The 24,008-nt window shown below is 41.4% G+C and overlaps 1 protein-coding gene across 2 annotated transcripts in view; it reads left to right on the top strand.

Annotated features, from left to right (window-relative positions):
* Positions 1–24,008, top strand: part of SLC3A1 (solute carrier family 3 member 1) — a 42,294-nt gene that overhangs the window by 7,208 nt on the left and 11,078 nt on the right. Inside the window, exons 4-7 of one of the 2 annotated variants that reach the window (XM_045549516.1) lie at positions 1,415–1,540; positions 17,575–17,694; positions 19,835–19,959; positions 21,628–21,823. In XM_045549516.1, coding sequence (XP_045405472.1) covers positions 1,415–1,540; positions 17,575–17,694; positions 19,835–19,959; positions 21,628–21,823 — 567 coding nt within the window. The remainder of the gene's footprint in view (positions 1–1,414; positions 1,541–17,574; positions 17,695–19,834; positions 19,960–21,627; positions 21,824–24,008) is intronic. The other variant, XM_045549517.1, reaches the window with a different exon arrangement.

The following is a 24,008-nucleotide window of genomic DNA, read 5'->3' on the forward strand; positions in this document are numbered from 1 at the left end:
CTGCATGCTCAGCTCTACAAGATAATGTCAAATTTATTATCAAAGTGGTTGCACCAACTTATATCCCCTCCAGCAGCATAAAAAATACACATTCTGTAGACACGCTTGAGGCTCTGACTCAGGGGGATGGGCGGGACATGGACAATGTATATAACCTGAGCTTTTGTACCCCCATGATGAGCTGAAATTAAAAAAAAAAATACACATTCTCACTAATTCTTGGTATCACCAGACTTTATAATTTTTGAGTGAACATAAGATAATATCACACTGAGGTTTAATTTCACATTTATCTAATTACTGATGGTGATTTATCTAATCACTAATGTAGTAATTAATTACTCATGCTGTTGGATATCTTTTCATACATTTATTCACTTGAGCTTCCATTTCTGTGAAATATCTCTGTATAGTTTCTTTTCCCAATTTCTTTTGGATTGTTTGTCCCCTTGAAATTGCTTTCTGGAATTCTTTTTGTATCCTGGATACTGATCTTTTATTGGTCATATACACTATAAATATCTTACTCTGGTTTGTGTCCTGGCGGACCATGGGGTGAACTGGCGAGGGTACATTTCCTTGAAAGGCAGGAGCTACTACGTGATATCAGCCTGGTGTTGCTGTGGAAATGTGGACCTAGTGTGACCAAGTCTTCCAACTCTAAAGAAAGAAATTTATGTACAATCCCCCAGTTTTAAAACTTTCCAGATGTTCTCCTTGGCATGAAATGGACAAAAGGCCTAAGATAGGGCCCCAGGAAATGCTCCCATTTAAGGGCCCACAGAGTAGACTAAGAAGGAATGGCCAGAGATGTAGGAGTGCAACCAGGAGAGGCGTGTCATGCAGCCATGGACAGGAGCATGTCTAGAAAGAGGAAATTAGCAGCAGCAGTGTCAAACGTTGCTGGGTACCAACACCTGAAGTTGCTCGATTTTTATTCCTGGAGATTAGTAGAGTTTTAAAGTGAATTACTCTAATAATTTTTCTGGGGATACATTTTAAATATTCTCTATCTGGACTCAAGCTCCAACACCAATGGAATGTGTCTTTCTCCCAAATTAACCATTTACTTTTCTTCACAAATTGGAGTCCAGAGGCTGGACAGATGATTCAAGAAAATATGTCAGTTCCCCTTAAGTTGGCCTTGTCTTGAATTTGGGAGCACTGGTTTGCTGCCGTGCTTGCTGTGACCAGCTCCCACTGTACAAATGCATCGCAACCATGTTTGTGAGCCAGCAGGCCAATGGGCGCGTCTTGGGGGATTCATTTAGCCTAGGCCTCTCCTTATAAGGAACACTCGCAGGATTTGTGCACTCTACCGCATGGGGCCAGGATGGCAATGATCGTTTCTTTGTGGCAGTACTATCAGTGAATGATGCTAAGCAACTGATGTGCTATTCTCTTTGTTTGCTAGTTAAGTGTATATGGAAACTCCAGCTGGCACTTTGATGAAGTGCGAAACCAATGTTATTTTCACCAGTTTACAAAAGAGCAACCCGATTTAAATTTCCGCAATCTTGACGTTCAAGAAGAAGTAAACGTGAGTATATACATATCCACACAGACGTCTCCATTAATGCAGGCTTAGGTGGTTATTTGAAACACTTTATATTGAACAACAATTGTGCAGTAGTGTAATTACATCCCGGGATTAAGGTGTCTGATGCAAGTATAGACACTCAGACATGTCAGTGGCCCCTTCCTTCATCTAACCCAGAGTACTCTACATGGAAGGGGTCAGAAACACCTGCTACCCTCTCTCTGAGTTGCCCCCCGACCCCTGCCCTGCTGGCGCAGAGAGGTGGGTCAGAATGTGGGCTTTGGGGCCTGTCTCTTGCGCCTGCAGTGGGCCTCAGGGTGAGTTATTTGGCTTTTCTGTGCTCAGATCCCTCATCTATGAAACACAGTTGATGGCAATGTTTGTCTCATAGGGCTGTTAGGAAGATTCTATGAGATAACCCATGCACAACACTTGTGTAGTCATTCAGTAACTATTAGCAGACTGCCTACTCCATGCCAGGTCCTGTTCTAAGCACTGGGAATGCAGCAGTGAATAAAAGAAGGCCTGTCGTCAAGGAATCTCCAAAATACAGAGGGTACAGCAGACAGTCAGCCCCTAGATATACAGGGTCAGGTGGTACTGAATGCTCAGGGGAAGGGGCATCGGAGTGCCAGGTGGAAGTTGCTCTTCTATGCAAAGTACTTAGGAGACACCCCTACGATGAGGTGCTGTTTGGACAAAGAGCTGAAGTGTGGAGGGGAGGCTTGTGACTACCTGGGGGAAGAGAATTTCAGGCAGAAGGAAGAGCAAATGCAAAGATCTTGAGGTGAGAGTGTGGTTCACATGATTCAGGAATGACGTGGAAGCCATCATGTGGAGTTGCCAGATGTAGCAAATAAAAATACAGTATACCCAGTTAAATTTTAACTTTCAGATGAGCAATGAATAAGGCAGTATTTGGGACATCTCCCAAAAAGTTGTTGCTTACCTGAACTTAAAATGTAACTGGGTGTCCTGAATTGTATCTGGCAACCTCACTGGTGTGCTGGAATGAAATGAGTCAGGGAGCTGAGGTCCAAGAAGTGAGGGGTAGGGGACGATCACATGGGTCTTGGATGCTGTTGTAAGGTCCCTCTGCAGACAGGAGATTTCCCGTAGCAACCCAGGTGAGCTCTGGTGGGCTCGCACACGTGTGGTGTGGCAGTCCCAGCAATACAATTCACAAAAAAATATTAGCCATGTTGTCGTTCTTATTCTTGCTGCTGGTATGGACATCGTGGGCAGGAACTTAGTGGCCTGGGGAGTGCTCTGAGGGAAGTAGCTGGAAAGGGGACTGAACAGGGAGCCGAGGGTGCCTTCCTGCAGCTCACCATGTCCGCCAAACGGAGAGGGCGCAGGCTGCCATGTTGGAGTCACTAGGGGCACCTAGAACCCTCAGTTTATTTTTGTTTTGTTTTGAAATAACAGTTTTATTGAGATATCATTCATGTACCATAAAATTCACCCATTTCACATGTGTAATTCAGTGGTTTTAGTATATCCACGGAGTTGTGCAACCGTCACCACTAATTTCAGAACATTTCATCATCTCAGAAAGAAACCCCCTGCGCATTGGCAGTCACTCCCCGTGGAACTTCCTTTTCCTCCCCCAGCTCTGAGCAAACACTAATCTACTTTCTGTCTCTATGGTTTTGCTTATTCTAGACATTTCACATAAACAGAATCATATTATGTCGATCTGTATGCCTGTGATAGATACCTATATCTACGTTTAGCTATTTGAGAAACTGCCAAACCACTTTCCAAAGCAGCTGCACCATCCTCCCACTAGCAATGTGTAAGGGTTACAATTTCTCTACATTCTCACCAACACTTGTTCTGTCTGTATTTTTTATTATAGTCATCCTAATGCATAGGAAGTGGTATCTCACTGCTTTGACTTGCATTTTCCAAATGGCTAATGATGTTATCTTTTCACGTGATTATAGTTCATGCGTATATCTGAATTGTAGAAATGTATATCCAAATCCTTTGCCCATTTTAAAATAGGCTTATCTTTTTATTATAGGGTTTATACTCTGCATACATGATTTGCAAAGAGTTTTCTTCCATTCTGTGGATTATCTTTTTACTTTCTTGATGGTACCCTTTGAAGCAGAAGAGTTTTTAATTTTGATGATGTCCAATTTATCTACTTTTTCTTTTGTTGCTTGTGCTTTAAGAACCATTGCCTAATCCAAGATCATGAAGATTTACTCCTGTGTTTTCTTCTAAGAGTTCATAGTTTTAGTTCTTACATTTTAGGTGGCTTGTGATCCATTTTTTGTTAATTTCTATATATGGTATGAGGCTACGAAGTTCAGCTTCATTCTTTTGCACATAGACTATCCAGTTATCTGAGCAACATGTTTAAAAACACTATTTTCCCCTACTGAATGGTCTTGCAACTCTTGTGGAAAACCAATTGGCTGTAAATGGATGGATTTATTTCTGGACTCTCAATTCTGTTCCATTCATCTATATATCTAGTCTTATGTCAGTACCACATACTGTCTGGATTACGCTATCTTTGTGTTAAATTTGGAAATCCAGAAGTGTGAGCCCTACAACTTTGTTCTTTTTCAATATTGTTTCTTTTTCAACACAAAGTCATTTGTGTTTCCATATGAATGTTTGAATCAGCTTGCCAATTTCTGCAAAATAGCCTGCTGGGATCTTGCTAGGGATGGCATTGAATCTGTGAGTCAGTTTGGGGAGTATAGCCGTCTTATATTAAGTCTTCCAGTGCATGAACATGGGATGTCTTTCCATTTATTTACGTGTTCTTTAATTTCTTTCAACAATGTTTAATAGTTTCCAGAGTACAAGTCTTGCACTTTTGTGAAATTTATTCCTTTGGACTCCCTAGTTTTAAGACTATTTTTACTGTATCTGTTTGATGTTTCCAGAATTTAGATGAATGGCTTTGGGATCTGTTCCAGAAGTGGGCACCATGAGTCGAGGTGGCCTTGTCCCAGGGGGTATGGGTGTGTGGGGGGCGTGGTGAGTAGTGGTAGACACGGTCACCAGATTAACTCGGGTCTAGTTTTAAACTTCTGTGGTGGGCTGTGGATTCCTTTCCTCCATCACCAAAGCTCATTTAAACACCCACACTTGCCCCTCCCCACACACTTATTAGGCACTTATTATATGCTAAATGCTTTACCTGGATCACTGAATGCTCAGAACAAGCCTAACTTATGGGATATTATGATCATTTTACAGAGAAGGAAATTGAGGCCTAAATAGGTAAAGTCACCCTCCTAGGGGGTGATGAGCACTGGGACTTTTAGTCCATGCTCTTAACCACAATCCCACACCTGCCTTGAGGCGAGCTACATCTCTCTCTCTCTCTCTCTCTCTCTGTGCTTTGCTTTTTCTGCACAGTCATTTTCAAGGAGGTTTTCAGTTGTAAATTCATAAAGGTGACTGTAAATTGGGTGGTTTATCAGGTAGTGGATTCTTCCAGGCTCCTTGTGGCAATGGTGATGGGTTGTCTGGAGATGTTGAGACAAGTGTGATAAATTTTGCCAAAATGTGCCAGCTCACACACTAATTATTTTTTACTAACCCAGCTGTACTCTGCCAGGTGTATCCACATAGTGGAGTGTGGGAATAGGATCCTTATTTACTGGCCCTTTAGGATGAATCTTTCATGTGCTGAATCATTACTGCCTCTGGTTGGGAAGTTACACATTATTTGCAAAGCTGGTTTAGAAGATTTACTATTAGAAGTAATTAAGAAATTCTGAGAAGCTGGGAGGGGATGCTCTTTGCTCCTGGGAAGGGACCTGTCACATGAAGGAGATTTGTGACACCCTCCTCCCCATCCCACCCCTGGAGGTGCTTATCTCTGCAATAGAGTCAAGCAGGTTAATAATTTGGAGCCCAGAGAGTCTGTGGGGAGGAGCATATGGAATGACTCCTGCTTGCAGACCAATTTGCACTCTGGGAGCCTGAGCCTCTTCCTGGTTCCTCCCATCAGGTTTCTGTTCCCCTGCACAGCGGGAGGCTGGCAGGTGAGAACACCCAGTGTAGAGCGCCCTCCTCTCTCCTCTTTCTCCTCCCCTTCACATTGGTCATCGGGGACTTGCTCTCCCTGACCTCTCAGGGCTTGAGTGCTTTCAGCTGGAGAAGTCAGGAAGCCTTCTCCTAGGAGTTGGGGGGCTTGCGTTTGTGTCGTATTTTATACTTTTCCAATCACTGTGGTTTTTACTTGCCTTCCAAGTCCCTTATTCAGGAAACTGAGGCACAGAGCGGTGAAGTGAGCCAATGAGTTAGCAGCACAGCTAGGAAGACATTCCAGGTGACCTGGCCCCAGGTTTGGGGCTCAGTGTGATCCAGGACCTGCCATGTGGGAACACAGAGCCCTGGGGTAGGACATCCTGGGGAGTCACCGTGTTCACAGCAGCCAGGAATGAGAAGCCAAGATGCCCTTCCCTCCCTCCAAACCCCCAGGCTTCAGGTGCAACCCAGACCACCAGCGCAGGCTCTGTTCTGCTCCAGCCGAGCACGGTGCTGCTGGAGACAACAGCTCAATTCAACATAAAATTCACTCACTACCTGCTTTATAAACCAGATGTGTGTTCCATGATAATAATTGTGCTATTTACTGCACCTCTTACATGCCAAGCGCTTTATTATAATCATTCTTTTAACAGCATGTATGTGTGTTGACCACGTGTTAGGGGTGTGGTGATTGCTAAGATAGACACGTGGTGTGGCCGGCCTGGGGCTTATATTCTGGAGGGGGCGGTAGACCATGGGTAGTTACAGTAACGTGCTGAGTGGTCCTGACAGTGTGGAGCAGGAACACGTAGGGCAGGCACCTGGCCTGGACACGTTTGCAGAGGAGGCATGAGCCGAGTGAGGAGGCCTGCCTGGAAGTGTGGCAAGCAGAGGGACCGCGTGGATCATGGCACATTAGAGGTGCTGGGAGTCGTCTGGTATGGCTGGGACTTGATATATGGAAAGGAAGACTGACCTGATGACACTAGAGAGGGGAGCAGGGGCCAGGTCTTGAGCAGCACTGAAGGCCCTGGTAAGGATTTGGGTTTAAAAGGCCTTGGCAGGGACATCATTTTTGATTTGCATTTTGAAAAATCAATCTGGTTTGGGGGAAGGGGTTTGAGTAGGGCAGGTTTTGAGGCAGAGAGCCCAGGGGGGAGGATGGTGGCCTTGGACCAGCCAGGGTGGCATGGGGAAAGCAGAGAAATATCAGGACTTAGGAGTCCGGTGTGAGTCCCGGGTTTCAGATTTGAACACTTGGTGGAAGGTGGTGCCCATTTACTGAGATAGGAGACAAAGGAAGAGGAAGGGTGATGTCATAGTTGTGCAGAGTTTGAGCTGTGAGATACGCAAGTGCTCAGTGGATAGTTGGATATAAGGACACGGAGCTCAGGGCCAGGTTTGGCCTGGAGATAAAACCGTGGGATTTGCTGACATATGGACGATGCCTACAGAGCTCAGGTGAGCCAACTGTTGTCACGTGGGAATGAGGGCCAGGTGCTGGCAGAGCTTCCAGTTAAAAGTAGAGGGTGTCAACGTAGCAAATGTGCCAGGGTGCCATGCGGTTCCAGTTCTGGTGCCATCACTTACTAACCGAATGACCTTGCTAAAACCACTTCATTTTCCTGAGCCTCAGTTTCCTCACTGGCAAAGTAGGAACAATGATGGTGCGTACATACCTGATAGGGTTGCTTGAAGATTAAGTGATTTAAACTTTGTAAAGGACTTAGTATGGTGTGCTTTTGATTATGTAAGTACGTGTTAAAGAAGCAATACGTGGATACCGGAGCAAACAAACACTGTCGTGAAGTGAAATGACCAGAGGGTGTAGGATGGAGTCCCGAGGAGTGCAAGCCAAGGAGCAGGGCATTGTGGAGCTGAGGTACATGAGTATTTCTAGAAGACTGGATTAGTCAACAGTGTCAAAGATGCAGAGATCAGATAATATTACATAAAGACCAAAGTGTCAGTTGACTCCAGCAGCAACGCCTCAGAAACCCTGCAAGGCGGGTACTGTTTTATCGATGAGGAAACGGAGGCTTAGCAAGGTCTTGCAGACGCCCTACCTCATGCAGCTGGAAGTGGGGATGCTGGGATGGTGCCCAGGTGGTCAGATTCGCAATCCCTGATCCCTCCTTTCCTTCCTGCTTCTGGGTGAGTTAGCAAAGGATTTTTCCAAGATTTCTGAACAGCAATAGGGACTGTTTTCCTTCTTTTGCCTGTAGCAGAGGAAATAGTTTTCCCTTTACTTCTGAAATATCCTTTCACCTTCCTTCTTGAGATGGACAACCTGAGGTTTATGTTATTTTCAAGAGGATGTTTTATACCACATATGGGAGCAGAGCTTTTCTATTTCCCAAACAGGGCTTTTTAGGTAAATGGGCCCCATAACTTCAGCCATCTCAAAGGGGAACCAAATTCAAGGTTTTACGAATTTGGACATTATTAATGTTGACTTGATTCCTTTTTTTACTCAGGGCAGCAAGTTGCTTAAGAAGAAAAGAATTAAAAGATGTCCAGTGGGAAAAACCAGGACTGTGTGATAGCCTGGGAGTTAGGAATCGGGGACACAGTGTACAGAATCCGTGGCACCTGTGTGGGTCACCAGACCTAGCGAAACCAGACTCTGTGCCCTGTTTTGCCTCCGTTACCTGGGAGACTTAACTGGAGCAAAGAGGGTTAACTGTTAAAATCTGGAGCTCCCTTTTCTCCTGGTTAAGAGAATAAATAGCACAAAGCAAATATTTTTCAAAAGTACATCTTGGATCATCTGGGTGATAATCCAAATTAACAGCATTTAAAATGACTCTCAGAAAATACCCATCCAGCTTTTGCTGTTTTGTCTCATCAAGCAGTGATAAGATCTCCTATTATACCAGGGCTGCACACCTTCTCTGGGGTACACATTTCTCAATTTTAATGTCAGGTTAATACTAAGCAATGCTGAGATCCCGAATTGAAGAAGAACCCCATGAAGAAAACGACTAGCTTTATTCTAGGAAATCGGTGCCCAAAAGCTTAATGTTTACCCACGGTGCTGTCAGAGGCTGCTTGGATGCCTTTAGCCGTTTGTACTCTGCCCGGACCAGTTTCACGCTTGCAAAGAATAGCACGACCTGGGGGTGGACCCACGTTGTGTGGGGTCCGAAGCTTATTAAAATTTCGGGCCACCTTTGTACTCTACTAGAGTATAAAATTAGGTACAGAAAAATCAGCGTTTATTTAGAATGAGAAAAGAATGGGAGTTAGAAAGTCTGATTGAAGTGGGAGAGACCTTGAAGCCTAAGCTTGGTTAGCTTCATAGTAAATTAGCTCATATGAAGCCACTGAGAACTCGTTCTACAAATACGCCCCTGCGCACCCCTCCCCGCCTTGCCTGCTTCTTCTCTAGCCCTCACTTCCTGCTCTCCAGCTGCAAATCCTTCCCAGGGCAAATCCTGCTATTTTATCCTCTTATATTACCGTATTCCTCTTTTTTTTTTTATCACAACTTTATCAGAACCATGATTTAAATATTTTTGCATTACCATTTGATTGGCTGGCTGGAGACTCTGAAATAATCCAGGAGGCCTAGGACTGCATCTGTGTGTGTTGCTCATGGTTGTAGTTCCAGGGCTAAGCAACCGTCCTGTAGCTATAACTCAAATACTTATTGAATTGAATGAATTTGCTAAGAAGTAAAGAGGCTAGTGAGAACAAATTTGTGGGTTTTGTGCCTCAAAGAAAAATTCCACTGGGTAGAGACAGCTTGAGGTCCTCTGGGTCACCTGTATCCACTCTGAGGATTATCAGCCCAGAGCCTGCTTTTAATAGCACAAATTGGTTGAAGTTTTACAAAATCTCAGCTTAAAGGGAAGTGACATCAGTAGTATTAACCCTTGCCGTTAGCCTTTGAGACCTTTGATTTGCAGTACTCTAGAGACCCCCTATTCACACAGATAGAAGGAACACATATCAAACAAGTGATCTGTGAGGCAGCTGTCATATGGGTTCTGTGGCTCTGTTCCCTCCAAAGGTGAAAATTGCATGCCCTTGAAGCCGGCCCTACACCTGTGACTACGTGGAATGAAAGGAAATCCCATTTTAACACTTCCTTTCCTCTTCCTCCCATTTGCTCACACCCAGAAGCTGTCTCATCTGTTGCCCTCTCTGAATTTCTCACTTCTGCTTTCCTCTATACTCAGGCTCCTTCCCTGGAGGCCCCTAGTCTTTTGGTCAACTTCTCTCATCTAACCATTTCTCCAGACCAGTCTTGATCTCCCCAATCTTTGACTTCAGCATTAAAGATGCCTGGGACACAGGCAGGCCACGACAGTGCTCTCAGTGGCAGGTGGGGCAGAGGGGAGGCTGAGCTGGCAGTGAGTACTTTCTCTCCAGCAAGGGGTGTTGGAGAGTAGGACAGGAATGGAAATCCAGGGACATTCACACAATAATTTTGGTCCCCATCACACACCTTTGGAAGGAATTCTGTCATCAAAGAATAAAATGTATGATAACTATTTTAGCTCAGGATTAATTTCTTTGTAAAATTAAAGCCAGTAGAATAGTGGCTTCTTTGAATAATGTGCAGTTCATCTTTGTTATCTGAGTGTATTAAAGACAATGCTTGCATCTGAGTTCTGCCACTAGATCCTCACTGTTCTTAATTGGTTGCTTGGTTCACAGTTGATTCTGTCTATTTTGTCTTGGGTTCCTTCCATATTACTCCTAATAAGAGATCTTTTAACACCTAAGCACTTTACCTCTCATTTGCCTTCCTGGTAAGGACTGAAATATTTAGCCATTGAACAAATGGTTATTTTCTTTCAGTTTGGAGTGACCCATTAAGAAGTTGGCCTTAAGGGAGCTGAGAAATTGTCCCAGTTTCACCTGAGTCCTATCTTTCATTATGGTTGCATTTTTTTCTTTCTTCTTTTTTTATTTCAGGATATTATGGGGGTACAAATATTTTGGTTATATGTTACGACTTTGCCTCACTCAAGCCAGGATTAGAGGTGTGCCCTTCCCCATACAATGCTCACCGAATCCATTCGTTGTGAGTTTACCCCCCCTACCTCCCCAACCTCCGATGAATATTACTACCATGTGAGCACTTTAGTGTTGATCAGTTAGTGCCAATTTGATGGCGAGTACGTGTGGTGCTTATTCTTCCATTCTTGTGATACCTCACTTCGGAGGATGGGCTCAAGCTCTATCCAGGAAAATATAAGAGGTGCTAGATCACTATTGTTTTTTATAATTGAGTAGTATTCCATTGTATACATATACCATATTTTATTGATCCACCCATGGATTGATGGGCACTTGGGTTGTTTCCACATCCTTGCAATAGTGAATTGTGCTGCCATAAATATTTGAGTGCAGATGTCTTTATTATAGAATGTCTTTTGTTCCTTTGGGTAGATGCCCAGTAATGGGATTGCTGGATCAAATGGTAGTCCTACTTATAGCTCTTTGAGGTATCTCCAAATGCTTTTCCACAGAGGTTGTACTAATTTGCAGTCCCCCCAGCAATGTAAGAGTGTTCCTATCGCTCCACATCCTTACCAGCATTTGTTGTTTTGGGACTTTTTGATAAAAGCCATTCTCACTGGGGTTAGGTGATATCTCACTGTGGTTTTGATTTGCATTTCCCTAATGATTAGAGATGTTGAGCATTTTTTTATATGTTTGCTGGCCATTATTCTATCTTCCTTTGCAAAGTTTCTGTTCATGTCCTTTGCCCAGTTATTGATGGGGTTGTTTGATTTTTTTGAGTTCTCTATAGATTCTTGTTTTCAGTCCTTTATCGGATGTGTAGAAAGCAAATATTTTCTGCCATTCTGTAGACTGTCTATTCTCTCTAATGATAATTTCCTTGGCTGTGCAGAAACTTTAATTTGATAAAGTCCCATTTATTTTTGTTGCTGCTGTGATTGCCTTGGGTGTCTTCTTCATAAATTCTTTGCCTATGCCGATGTCTGAAAGAGTCTTCCCTACATTTTCTTCTAGGATTCTTCAGGTTTCATGCCTTAGGTTTAAGTCTGTTATCCATTGTGAATTGATTTTTATAAGACATGAAAGGTGGGGGTCCAGTTTCAATCTTCTGCATGTAGTTATCCAGTTTTCCCAGCACCATTGATTAAAAAGAGATTCTTTTCCCCAGTGTATATTTTTGTCTGCTTTGTCAAAGATTAGATGGCAATATGTGGATGGTTTCATTTCTGGGTTCTCAGTCCTGTTCCAAAGGTCTATATCCCTGTTCTTGTGCCAGTACCATGCTGTTTTAGTTACTATAGCCTTGTAGTAAAGCTTGAAGTCTGGTAGACTGATACCTCCCAGTTTGTTTTTTTTGCTTAAGATTGCTTTGGCTATACAAGGTCTTCTCTGGTTCCATACAAAGCATAGAATTATTTTTTCTAGATCTGTAAAGAATGATAATGGTACTTTGATAGTGATTGCATTAATTCTGTAGATCACTTTGGGTAGTATGGACATTTTAACAATGCTGATTCTGCCAATCTGTGAGCAAGGTAGATTTTTCCATCTGTTTACATCTTCTACAATTTCTTTTCTTAGTGTTTCATAGTTCTCCCTGTATATGTCTCTCACCTCTTTCATTAAATATATTCCTAGATATTTAATTTTCTTTGAGGCTATTGTAAAAGTTGCTGCATTTTTAATTTGATTTTTGGCTTGACTGTTATTGGTGTATATGAATGCCTGTGATTTGTGTGCATTGATTTTTGTATCCTGAGACTTTACTGAATTGATTTATCAATTCCAGGAGTCTCTTGGTTGAATTCTTGGGGTTTTCTAGATATAATATCATATCATCAGCATAGAGTGAGAGTTTGATTTCTTCCTCCATTTGGACACCCTTAATACCCCTCTCTTGTCTAATTGCTCCAGCAAGGACTTCCAGCACTATGTTGAATAGAAGGGGAGTTAGTGGGCAACCTTGTCTGGTTCCAGTTCTAAGTGGGAATGTTTTCAATTTTTCCCCATTCAGTAAGATTTTGGCTGTGGGTTTATCCTTAACAATTTTAAGGTATATCCCATCTATGCCTATTTTGTTAAGAGTTTTTATCATAAAGGTTTGCTGGATTTTGTCAAGTGCTTTTTCTGCATCTATTGAGGGAATCATATGGTCTTTGTTCTTGCTTTTATTTGGTGAATTGAATTTATAGATTTGCGTATGTTGAACCAGCTTTGCATCTCTGGGATAAAGCCCACCTCGTCATGGTGGATTATTTTTTTGATATGCTGTTGGATTCGATTTGCTAAAATTTTGTTGAGGATTTTTGCATCTATATTCATGAGGGATATTGGTCTGTAGTTTTCTTTTTTTTGTTGTGTCCTTTCCTGGCTTTGGTATCAAGGTGATATTGACTTTGTAGAATGAGTTGGGGGAGGATATCATCTTTTTCAATGTTGTGGAATAATTTCTGTAGTATAAGTTCTTCTTTGTATGTTTGGTAAAACTCGGAAGTGAACCCATCTGGTCTGGGACTTTTCCTTGTTGGAAGGTTTTTAATTGCTGCTCCAATTTCTGTGCTTGATAATAGCCTGTTCAGGGATTCTATTTCCTCCTGGTTGAACTTAGGGAGGTTGTTTGTTTCCAGGAATTTGTCCATTTCCTCCACATTATGTAGTTTTTGGGCATATAGGTTTTTATGGTATTCAAAGATAATGTTTTGTATTTCCATGATATCTGTTGTGACCTCCTTTTTCATTTTTAATCGAGTTTATTAGAGTCCTTTCCCTTCTAGTTCTTGTCAATCTAGCAAGAGGGCTGTCAATTTTATCTTTTCGAAAAACCAGCTTCTGGTTTTATTGATCTTCTATATAGTTCTTTTATTCTCAATTTCATTTAGTTCTGCTCTGATCTTAATTATTTCTTTTCTTCTAGGTTTGGAATTGATTTGCTCTTCATTTTCCAGTTCCTTGAGACAATTTATTAGTTTGTTGATTTGTGAGCTTTCTGTCTTTTGGATGTGAGCATTTAATGCTATTAGTTTTCCTCTCAGGAATGCTTTTGCTGTATCCCACAGGTTTTGATAGCTTGTGTCCCCGTTATCATTTAGTTCGAAGAATCTTTTGATTTCCCTCTGTATCTCTTCCTTGACCCAGTAGTCATTCAACAATAGATTGTTTAATTTCCATTACTTTGTGAAGTGGTGAGTATTTCTGTTGGAATTGAACTCTAATTTTATACCACTGTGATCTGAGAAGATACATAATATAATTTCTATTTTTCTTTTTGAATTTGTTGAGGTCTCATTTGTGGCCTAGTATGTGATCAGTTTTGGAGAAAGTTCCATGGACTGATGGGAAGAATGTATATTTGGCTTTATTTGGGTGGAATGTTCTGTAGATGTCTGTTAGACCCTTTTGTTCTAGAGCTCTATTTAAGTCCATTATTTCTATGCTTATTTTCTGTTTGGAAGATCTGTCCAGTTCAGTCAGTGGGGTGCTGAAATCCCTGGCTACTATGGTGTTATTGTTTATCATGCTATATAGATCAGACAGGGTTTGCTTTATGTATCTGGGTGCTCCTGAGTTGGGTGCATAAATATTAAGAATTGTTAAGTCTTATTGTTGGACTTTCTCTTTCACCATTATATAGTGGCCATCTTTGTCTTTTCTTACTTTTGCTATTTTAAAACCTATGTTATCTGAAATAAGTATAGTTATCCCCACTTTCTTCTGGCTTCCATTTGCCTGGAGGATTGTTTTCCATCCCTTGACCTTGAACCTGAAAGCATCTTTGTGGGTTAGATGTGTTTTCTATAGACAGCAGATACTTGGCTTGTGAATTTCTATCCACTCTGCCAGTCTGTGTCTCTTCAGAGGACAATTCAAGCCATTCACATTTATTGAGAGGATATTTGGGGTAGATTTCTGTTCATACTGTTGGGTGAATTCCTATTGTTTTACTCCTTGAGCCACTGTGGAATCCAGGTTCTAAACTTTAACTCTTTAGTGATTTTACTTTGGTGAGTGTCTCTTGTGCTGTTCAGTGTATAATGCAGGTCTGAGTACTTCCTGTAGGGCAGGTCTGGTCTTCACAAATTCCATCAGTGAATGGGAAGGTCTTTATTTCTTCCTCATATATGAAGCTTAGTTTTGCTGGGTAGAGAATTCTAGGTTGGCCATAATTCTGTTTTAGAAGATTGAGGATAGATGCCTAGTCTCTTCTGGCTTGTAAAGTTTCAGTTGAAAAGTCTGCAGTTAGTCTTATAGGTTTTCCTTTGTAGATTATCTGCTGTTGTCATCTCACTGATCAAGGATTACTTCTTTTGTATTTACTTTGGTCAGCCTAATAACTATGTGATGTGGCAATTGCCTTTTCACATTGAGTCTCCCAGGAGTTCTGTGTGCTTCTTGTATCTGGATATCTAGATTTCTGGCTAGGTCAGGCATATTTTCCTCCAGTATTCCATGAAGTAAGTTTTTCAGCCCTTGTGTATTTTCTTCTCTCCCTGGGATGCCTATGATTCTTATATTTGGCTTCTTTACATGATCCCACATTTCTTGTATGTTTTGTTCTTGTCTCTTGTTTCTGTGTTCTTTTTCTTCATCTGATTTGTGTAGCACGTAGGTGTTATCTTCAAGCTCTGACATCCTTTCCTCTGTGTGATCCATTCTATTCTTGAGGCTTTCCACTGTGTTTTGTAGTTCCCTAAATGCGTCTTTCATTTCCAGAATTTGTTTGTTTTTTTTTGTAGTATTTCAGTTTCTTTAGAGAATTTTTCATTCATTTCCTGTATTATTCTTGTGGCTTCTTTATGTTGGGTTTCTATTTTCTCTTCAGTTCCATTGAGTTTTCTTACAATCCATATTCAGAATTCTTCCTCCGTCAATTTAATCATATCGTATAAGTTAGTATCTATTGATAGAGATCGAATGTTTTCTTTTGGGGGTGACTTTTCTCTCTGATCTTTCATGTTTCCTGTGTTCTTCATTGATTCTTTCTCATCAGCCTACTTTGTTGAGAACTAGGGGTGCTGGAGTTGGTTTATGGCCTTATCTCCAAGTCCCCAAAGGGACATTCCTCGGCAGTGCTGGGGAGATGCATGCTGGTCCTGCATTGCCTTAGAGGTGTTTTAGCCTGTTGGGTTACCTCTGACCTGTTGTCTTCACCTCGTGCCAAAGGAGATTAGTGAGTTTGGACCCCTTGCTTAAGCTCCCAGGTGGTGAATCACTCTTGTTTATGTGACTCCACTGCCCTCCGATAGTCTGAGATAGAAGGCACTGTGTTGAGCTATGGGGTTACCCTCTCTGTTGTTGCTTGTAGTTTTCATGGAGGAGCCAATTATTAAGGTATTCTGATGCCTTTGTGTTGGGCTCTAATCCCCCAAATAGGGTATACAAGTGCCCCGATCTTTAGGAAATGTCGTGTCACTTCCGAGGGTTACTTGAGTCCTTTTCCCACTTTAGGTGGGGTAAGGGCAACTGGTACCTGCAAGCCTGAGAGCGTATACTTCTGTGAGTGCTTGATCTGCTGCTAGGGAAGAGCTGCTAGTATGTTATTCAAGGCTCTTTCGCCACACTTGCGAGGCAGCTCCTGGTGGGAGGTGTCAAGTGGTGCAATTGCTGAGGGCTCTGGCCAGAATTTTCCTTCCCAGTCCACAAACCCCAAAGCCGACAGCGGCCCTGGGCGCCAAGGGCAAGCCCTAGTGTTGTGTCCTTATCAGATGATCAAAGCCAGCCCACTGGACTTGAATCAACAGGTTGCCCCCTATTGCTTAGTTCCAAGGTCCTGCAGATTCATGCTAGTCACACAGAGAGAGCGACTTTTCTCCCTTCTCCCAGCCTCCAAGGGTGGAGCCTGCACTGCTCGGCTGTGGCGTTGCCTGAGACTGTTGCCTGAGGTTGCCCTGCTGAGCTGGGGAAGGGGTGGTGCCCAGAACTGCAATGCACCGTAGTGTTTCTTGGCTGTGGTCCCCTAAAATGGCTGCTGCCCACCCACGGAGAACCAGCACTGGAGGTGACTACTTGGGGGTTGGCAGGTGCTGGGTTTGGCAGGCTGTCTGAATGAGCCGCCGGCTGTCCCCACGGCTTCCCTGTCCCACTGCCTCACGTCAGTCCAGTAGAGGATCCTGCACTCTCTGTCCCACCCTGTGCCAGACGAATCTTGGGTGGTTTATGGGGGCAGAGACTCCCTTTCGGCATTCGCCTCCTTTGCTCTGGTCCCACTGACTGCCAGAGGAGAGGTGCCTGTCTCCAAACTCCCTCCTGCGGACTCGGGAAGTGCCCACTCAGACCAGTCCCTCCCCAGCCCAGCGCAGAGCACCCGGAGTTCAGAATGTTTCCTGCTATTGTCCCTTGTCCACATAGCCTGTCATCCCGTGCCACAACTTTGCACTGACTTCAGGCGCTTCCCTGCCTGAGTGGATGTGGAGATCGGTGGAGGAACAGTTCTCCTCCTCTGGGTCAGATCACACTGTCCTGGCTGGCTGGCTGGCTGGCAGGCACAGCCATCCCAAGCTCTATTCCCTAGTGTGTATCTCGCACTCTCCAGACTTTGTGGTCGGTTCTCTAATTCACCTCCCGCCCCTCCCCCCCCCCTGCCCCCCCCCCCCCCCCCCCGCACTGCTTGTCCTGCACTGCTTCTCTGCCGATTCACAATGCCATTCTTGTAGGAGAGCAATCCACTCGTGTGTAGCTGTCTGTGTTCTTCACTCCCTACTCTGGGAGCAGAGAGCCAGGAGGTCACCACTGATCTGCCATTTTCTCCCCTCCCATTTTTTCTTTTTGAGTGGATTCTCTAAACTTTGGAAACATGCTCATAACATCAATTACAAATGTTATTGTAATTCTGAACTCGAATATGAAGGTGTGGGAGTCCCTAAATGCAGTTACTTGAGAGTTCATTATAGTAAGATGCAAATGTGCTAAAATAGATAGACTATATGGATACTGTGCTTGTTTTGCATGAAGAAATACCTATTTATGATAAGTCATTAACAGACAAAACATTTATTAAATGCTATGATAATGAGTAATTAATGTAACCAAGCATTTTGCTTCTTCATGTTTAGGAAATTATACAGTTCTGGCTTGCAAAGGGTGTTGATGGCTTTAGTTTCGATGCTGTTAGATTTCTTCTAGAAGCAACACATCTGAGAGATGAGATCCAAGTAAATAAGACTCAAATCCCGGTAAAGTTTGTTTTCAACTTTTTTTTTTCCTTGTCTTTTCTGAAAATTTGTCAGAGTGTTTTCCTTTTTAGCCTGAGATGCCAATTATGAAGATGAGTTCTGTCCTGTCTCTAGGAAGTACTTTCAATCGTTTTCTTTAGAAATACACAGGAGTTTCAAATGCACATGCCCAGATGTTTCCTTCTACTAGTTCCTGCAAAGTGAGGGATCCCTTCAGGAGCCCTTGAGTGACAAGGGTTCTGTGGACACAGATAGTGTGGACTTTACCAAGGGCCACAAAATGGAGAACATTTACTCAATGCAATTTTTGTCATCTCACTCAAGGTCAAGCGAGGCCTAAATTCCACAGGTGCTTTTCTCATTATTAAAGGACACATCTTTGGAAGAGAAGGGAATTAACACTTCCTTGAGTGTCTATGGTATGCTACGTGCTAATTATTTATGATATTTCATTTACCTCTCTCAATATCCTATGAGAAACATTCCATGATCCCCATTTAGCAAATCTTAGCGAGGTTTTAGAGGTGATAAACAGGATTCCAAACCATGCCCATCTCACTACAGAATCTGAGCTCTTCAGGGTTCCATACCAATGATTCCCGATCTTCGCCTGTGTCCCAAGTGAGAGATGGTTTTCACATGCTACCCCGTTCCTCTGGTTGACCACCGTTCTATTTTCAATGGCCAAGTAGACAGAAGTCCTCAAATGTGTTCCAAAATGCTGGATTTGTATATTCACACAATAGAATGTTGTTAGAAAAAAAAAATTACAATGATATATAGCAACATAGGTGAATCTTAGTGAAGTAACGCTTAGTGAAAATCTAAAATAATTACATATAATGTGATACCCTTTTAGACAAAGTGAAATCTATATGGTTAAATGGTTTATTATCAAACTTCTAGCTTTTTTCCTGAGTAGTAATTTATGGATACTTACAAGTTCACTAAAACAAATAAATTAAAGAGAAGTTGGCCATGTACAGGCCAATCATGAGAGCATGTCAAGAACCAAAGGTTATGATTAAGCTAATTTTTCTTGCACATGGTTTCCAGTGAAAAGGGAAAGTGAAGGAAAAAAAGGCTGTATTAGCCAGTTGTCCCAAATAGGAAGAGCTTTTCCTTGGAGAAGAAATCCTGAAATAACCTTGCTAATTATAATGAGATATCATAAAACAGGCATATAATTATACTCAATGACACATGATCAGAACAGTGTGTTTCATGTGCTGAGAAGAACTTAAAGAATATGCAATTTCAGAAAAAGACCCGATTCCAAAAAAAAACCTTTCACTTGATTTTAGCAAGGAAAATTCACTTATTAAAAAGAGAGTCACTTATTAAAAAGAGAGTCCAGAGCAGGCACATTCCTGTAGCCCCTAGCTACTTGGGATGCTAAGGCAGGAGGATTGCGTGAGCCCAGGAGTTGGAGTTTGAGTCCTCCAGCCTGGGCAATACAGCAAGACCCTGTCTCTAAAAAAAAAAAAAAAAAAAAAATTCCAACAAACAGACGGCCATGCAAGTTTGGGACTTCCAGCCAGTCCAGGCCATGTCCCATCCCAGGAGCTACAACCTTGGCTTGTATGAGGTGTAATCTTTTGCTTTTGATTCTAGGAGAGTATTGCAATCCTAGGAAGGCATAGAAATGAGTATCAGAAAAAATTACTGAAACCCTGAGAAAGCATAACAGTAAGAATAAAGGATAGAGATGGTAAAGAAACAAATTTAAATGCATGATATTAATATTTTTGTGAGCAGATAAAGTCATATAATAATGAGCTCTATAATCATTAAGATCATTTGTCTTTAAAAGTGAAGCATTGACAATTAAATGTTCAGGAGGACTTTGTTAAATACATTTATAATCAATGTTGTGATGTTTGGAAAAATTTAGTTTGCTAAAATGGGTAAGTGGTAGTTAAATTAGAGAAAAAGTGTTTATTAAATTTATAAAATTAACAATTTAAGCATCAAATAAAGTAGTAATAGCTGTGAGTAGTCTTCTCCAACCACAAACTATCTTTGTGCCTTGCTTGGCTTGAGCCCTTTGACGAGAAGAGATTGTCTATATTCACATAGAGCCAACTGTGGGCATGTGACATGTGAAATGATGGTAACCATGCTGTCCTGCCTTTCAAAGGACACGGTCACACACTACTCGGAGCTGTACCACGACTTCACCACCACACAGGTGGGAATGCACAACATCGCCCAGGGCTTTCGGCAGATCATGGACGAATACAGCAGGGAGCCTGGCAGATACAGGTAACCATAGAGCACGCTTCCATTCTTCCCAGGCACAGTGTGTGGTCTGCAGTGTATCCCTTTAATTCAGAGGTTAAAGTAATAACTTGACAAATCCGTATATGCTAGGGTCTGGCCGCATTCTCTCATGTTGCATAACTTTGCAGATTTTCAGTTTTCTCTTTTATAAAATGATGCTAATCACAGTACTTATTTCACAGGAGTTTTGTGAAAATTAAATTAAGTAAAAACAAATATATTAGCTAAATATTAGCCATGAACTATTATTTTTACCATTATTATTAGAGCTATAGTTCCTTGCACAGTATGAATCTATATGTTTCAACTAAACTATAATGTATATTAATACATTACATAAATACATTTATATAAATAATGTATATAAAACATTTAAAATTATACTTGGCACATAATAAACACTCAATAAAATTAACTATTGCTAAGTTTATGTAGATAACCTAATAGAATCTATAGAAAATGAGTTAAAGAAATTTCCCTTCAGAGCTGGGTGTAGTGGTGTACACTTCTGATACCAGCTAGTCAGGAGGCTGAGGCAGGAGGATTGCTTGAGCCCAGGAGTTTGAGGCCAGCCTGGTTAACATAGTAAGATCTTGTCTCAAAAAAAAAAAAAAAAGGAAAGAGAAAAAGGAAATTTCTCCTCAAAGTGTAAGTACTCTGGTTACTGTATCCATTTTATAGATGACGAAACTAAGGCTCTGAATATGCAGGCAATGGTCACACAAGTAGTAATGGCAGAGATGGGATTTGAACTGAGATAGCTGGGCTGCAGAGACTGTGCACTTAACCATTAATGTGCAGCCTCAAATAGCTAAAGCCAGCATTGATTGGGGTCATTTCGGGCAACTGTGTCTTCCCCAAAGAGTGTCTGGTTTTCAGCAATTGAGAGTGCACACCATAAGGCAAGACTTCATAAGGACTCAAATGCAAGAGGAAGTTCTTTTGGGGAAAACCCGTCACCTTATATTTGCAGACATATACTTTAAATTTTAAATGGAGTGATGAGAATTGCTAAAGAAAGTCTTCATGGATGTTAACTGAGTTTTAATCAATTTTAGAAAGAAGAGAATAATATTGATTGAGATCCAAAAGTGTTTCTTAACTCTTTGGTGTGACCTAGTGGCTAGGCTTTCGGTTTATTACAATGAGAAATTGTCCAGGTGACACAGCATGACATTTCTTGGCCATCTGGCTTGACTATGCTTTCTAGTGAGCCCTAACCCTATAAGGGTGATAGTGTGCATTCAGGCTGGGCACGGTGGCTCACACCTGTAATCCTAGCACTCTGGGAGGAGGAAGCGGGAGTATTGCTTGAGCTCAGGAGTTCGAGACCAGCTGAGCAAGAGTGAGACCCTGTCTCTACAAAAAATAGAAAAATTAGCCAGAAGTGGTGATAAGTGCTTGCAGTCTGAGCTACTCGAGAGGCAGGAGGATGGCTTAAGCCCAGGAATTTGAGGTTGCAGTGAGCTATGAAGATACCACTGCACTCTAGCTGGGGCAACAGAGCAAGACTCTGTCTCCCAAAAAAAAAAAAAAAAAAGTGTGCATTCAGCCCCTACATCTTATAAATGAGATATAAGCAGCTGCAAAGCATCTTCCCAGTCTTCTGACAGGCCCTAATGACACTGAACCCTGCCGACTCTCTTACAGGTTCATGGGAATTGAAGCCTATACAGAGAGCATCGACAGGACCATGTTGTACTACGGGTTGCCATTTATCCAAGAAGCTGATTTTCCCTTCAACCATTACCTCACCATGCTAGACACTCTTTCTGGGAACAATGTGTATGAGGTTATCACATCTTGGATGGAAAATATGCCAGAAGGAAAATGGCCTAATTGGATGGTAAGTCCTCCTGCCCAGTGCAACACATTCAATGCAATCCCTATCAAAATCTCAGGAAAATTTTGAGAGGCATTACAATAAAAAACAGGATTTTAAAAAATCCCAGGAAAAGTAAGGAACCCATAATAGCTAAAACAATCTTGAAAAAATAACAAAGTTGGAGGACTCACACTTTTCCATTTCAAAACTTACAACAAAGCTACAGTAACCAACTCAGGGTGGTTCTGGCATAGGAATAGATGTATAGATGAACAGAACTGAGAGTCTGGAAATACATTTATCATCAATTGATTTTCAACAAGGCAATGAAGGAAATAATAGTCTTTGATATGGATTGCATTGAATCTGCATATCATTTATGGTAGTCACCCCATCTTAGCAATATTAAGTCTTCCAATCCACAAACATGAATATATCTCCATTTATTTAGGTCTCTAATTTTTTTCAATGACATTTTGTATTTTTCAGTGTATAAGTCTTATACTTTTGGTTCAGTTTATTTCTAAGTATTCTTTTGATGCCATTGCAAATGGAATTGTTTTTTTATTTTTTTTTTCTTTTTGAAATGAGGTCTCCCTGTATCACCTAGGCTGGTCTCAAACTCCAGAGCTCAAGCAATCCTCCTCCCACCTCAGCTGCCTCAGTAGCTGAGATTACAGGCACATGCCACTGCACCCAGCTAATTTAAAAAAAAAATTTATTTAGAGACAGGGTCTTACTATGTTGCCCAGGCTGGTCTCAGACTCCTGGCTTCAAATGATTCCCCTGCTTCAGTCTCTTGAGAAGCTAGGATTACAGGCCCAAGCCACTACACCCAGCTGGTTTCTTAATTTTATTTTTGGATTGTTCATTATTAGTATGTAAAAATACAATAGATCTGTATATATTGATCTTGAATCCTGCAACAGTGCTGACTGAACTTGTTTATTAGTTTCTAATTATTATGAATTCCTGAGGAACTTTTTGTGGCTTTTAAAAATTGTTTAAAGTATACATAACATAAAGCTTATCATTTTAAACATTTAAAAATGTATAATTCGGTGGCATTAAGTATATTCACAATGTTATGCAACAATCACCACTATTTATTTCCAGAAATTTTCATCATCCTGAATAGAAAACCTATACCCACTAAACAATAACTCGTCATCTCCACTCTGATATCCTCCATTCTATTTTCTGCTTCTACAAATTGCCTACTATACCTATCTTATTAAAAGTAGAATCATACAATATTTGTTCTTTTGCTTCTAGGTTATTTTACTTAATGTTTTCAAGTTTCCTTCATGTGATAGCATGTATCAGAACTTCATTCCTTTTTATGGCTGAATAACATTCTATTGTACGTATATACCACATTTTGTTTATCCATTCATCTGTTGGTGGACATTTAGTTTGTTTTCCTTTTGGCTACTGGAATAATGCCAGGAACGTTATTCTACAAGTACCTGTCTGAGCTCCTGCTTTCAATTCTTTTGGCTATATACCTCAGAGTGGACTTGCTGGTTCATATAGTACTTCTATGTTTAACTTTTTGAGGAACTGCCAAACTGTTTTCCACAGTGACATTCCCATTTTACATTCCCATCAGCAGTGTATGAGGGTTCCGATTTCTCCACATCCTCACCGACACTTGTTATTTATTTTCTGCTTTGTTTTATAAAATTGCACCCATTATAGTAGATGTGAAGTGGCATCTTGTTTCCCTTTCATTATTGAAGAAATCTTGGTTCACAGTTTTTTTTCTTTCATCACTTTGAATATGTCATTCTATTGCCATCTGGCCTCCATGGTTTTTGACAAGTCAGTTGCTAATCTTATTGAGAATCCCTTGTATGTGATTTACCAATTTTCTTTGTTCCTTTAAAGATTTTTTCTGTATCTCTTGACAGTTTGACTGGTATGTCTAGGTGTAGGTTTCAAAAATTTTCTCCTACTTGGAGTCCATTCAGGTTCCTAGATGTGCAGAATTGTTTTTCATCCAACTTGGGAAGTTGAGATTCTCATTACACATGTGTTGGTATGAATGACAGTCTCAGGTCTCTGAGACTCTGCTCATTTTTCTTCATTCTGTTCTTTCTGGTTCCCAGACAAGATATTCCTAATTGATGTCTTCAAGTTTTCTGATTCTTTTGCCAGTTCAGATCTGTCAAGCCCCTCTAGTGAATTTTTCATTTGTTATTGT

This window comes from Lemur catta, chromosome 4 (genome assembly GCF_020740605.2).
Source record: "Lemur catta isolate mLemCat1 chromosome 4, mLemCat1.pri, whole genome shotgun sequence".
Taxonomy (NCBI): domain Eukaryota; kingdom Metazoa; phylum Chordata; class Mammalia; order Primates; family Lemuridae; genus Lemur; species Lemur catta.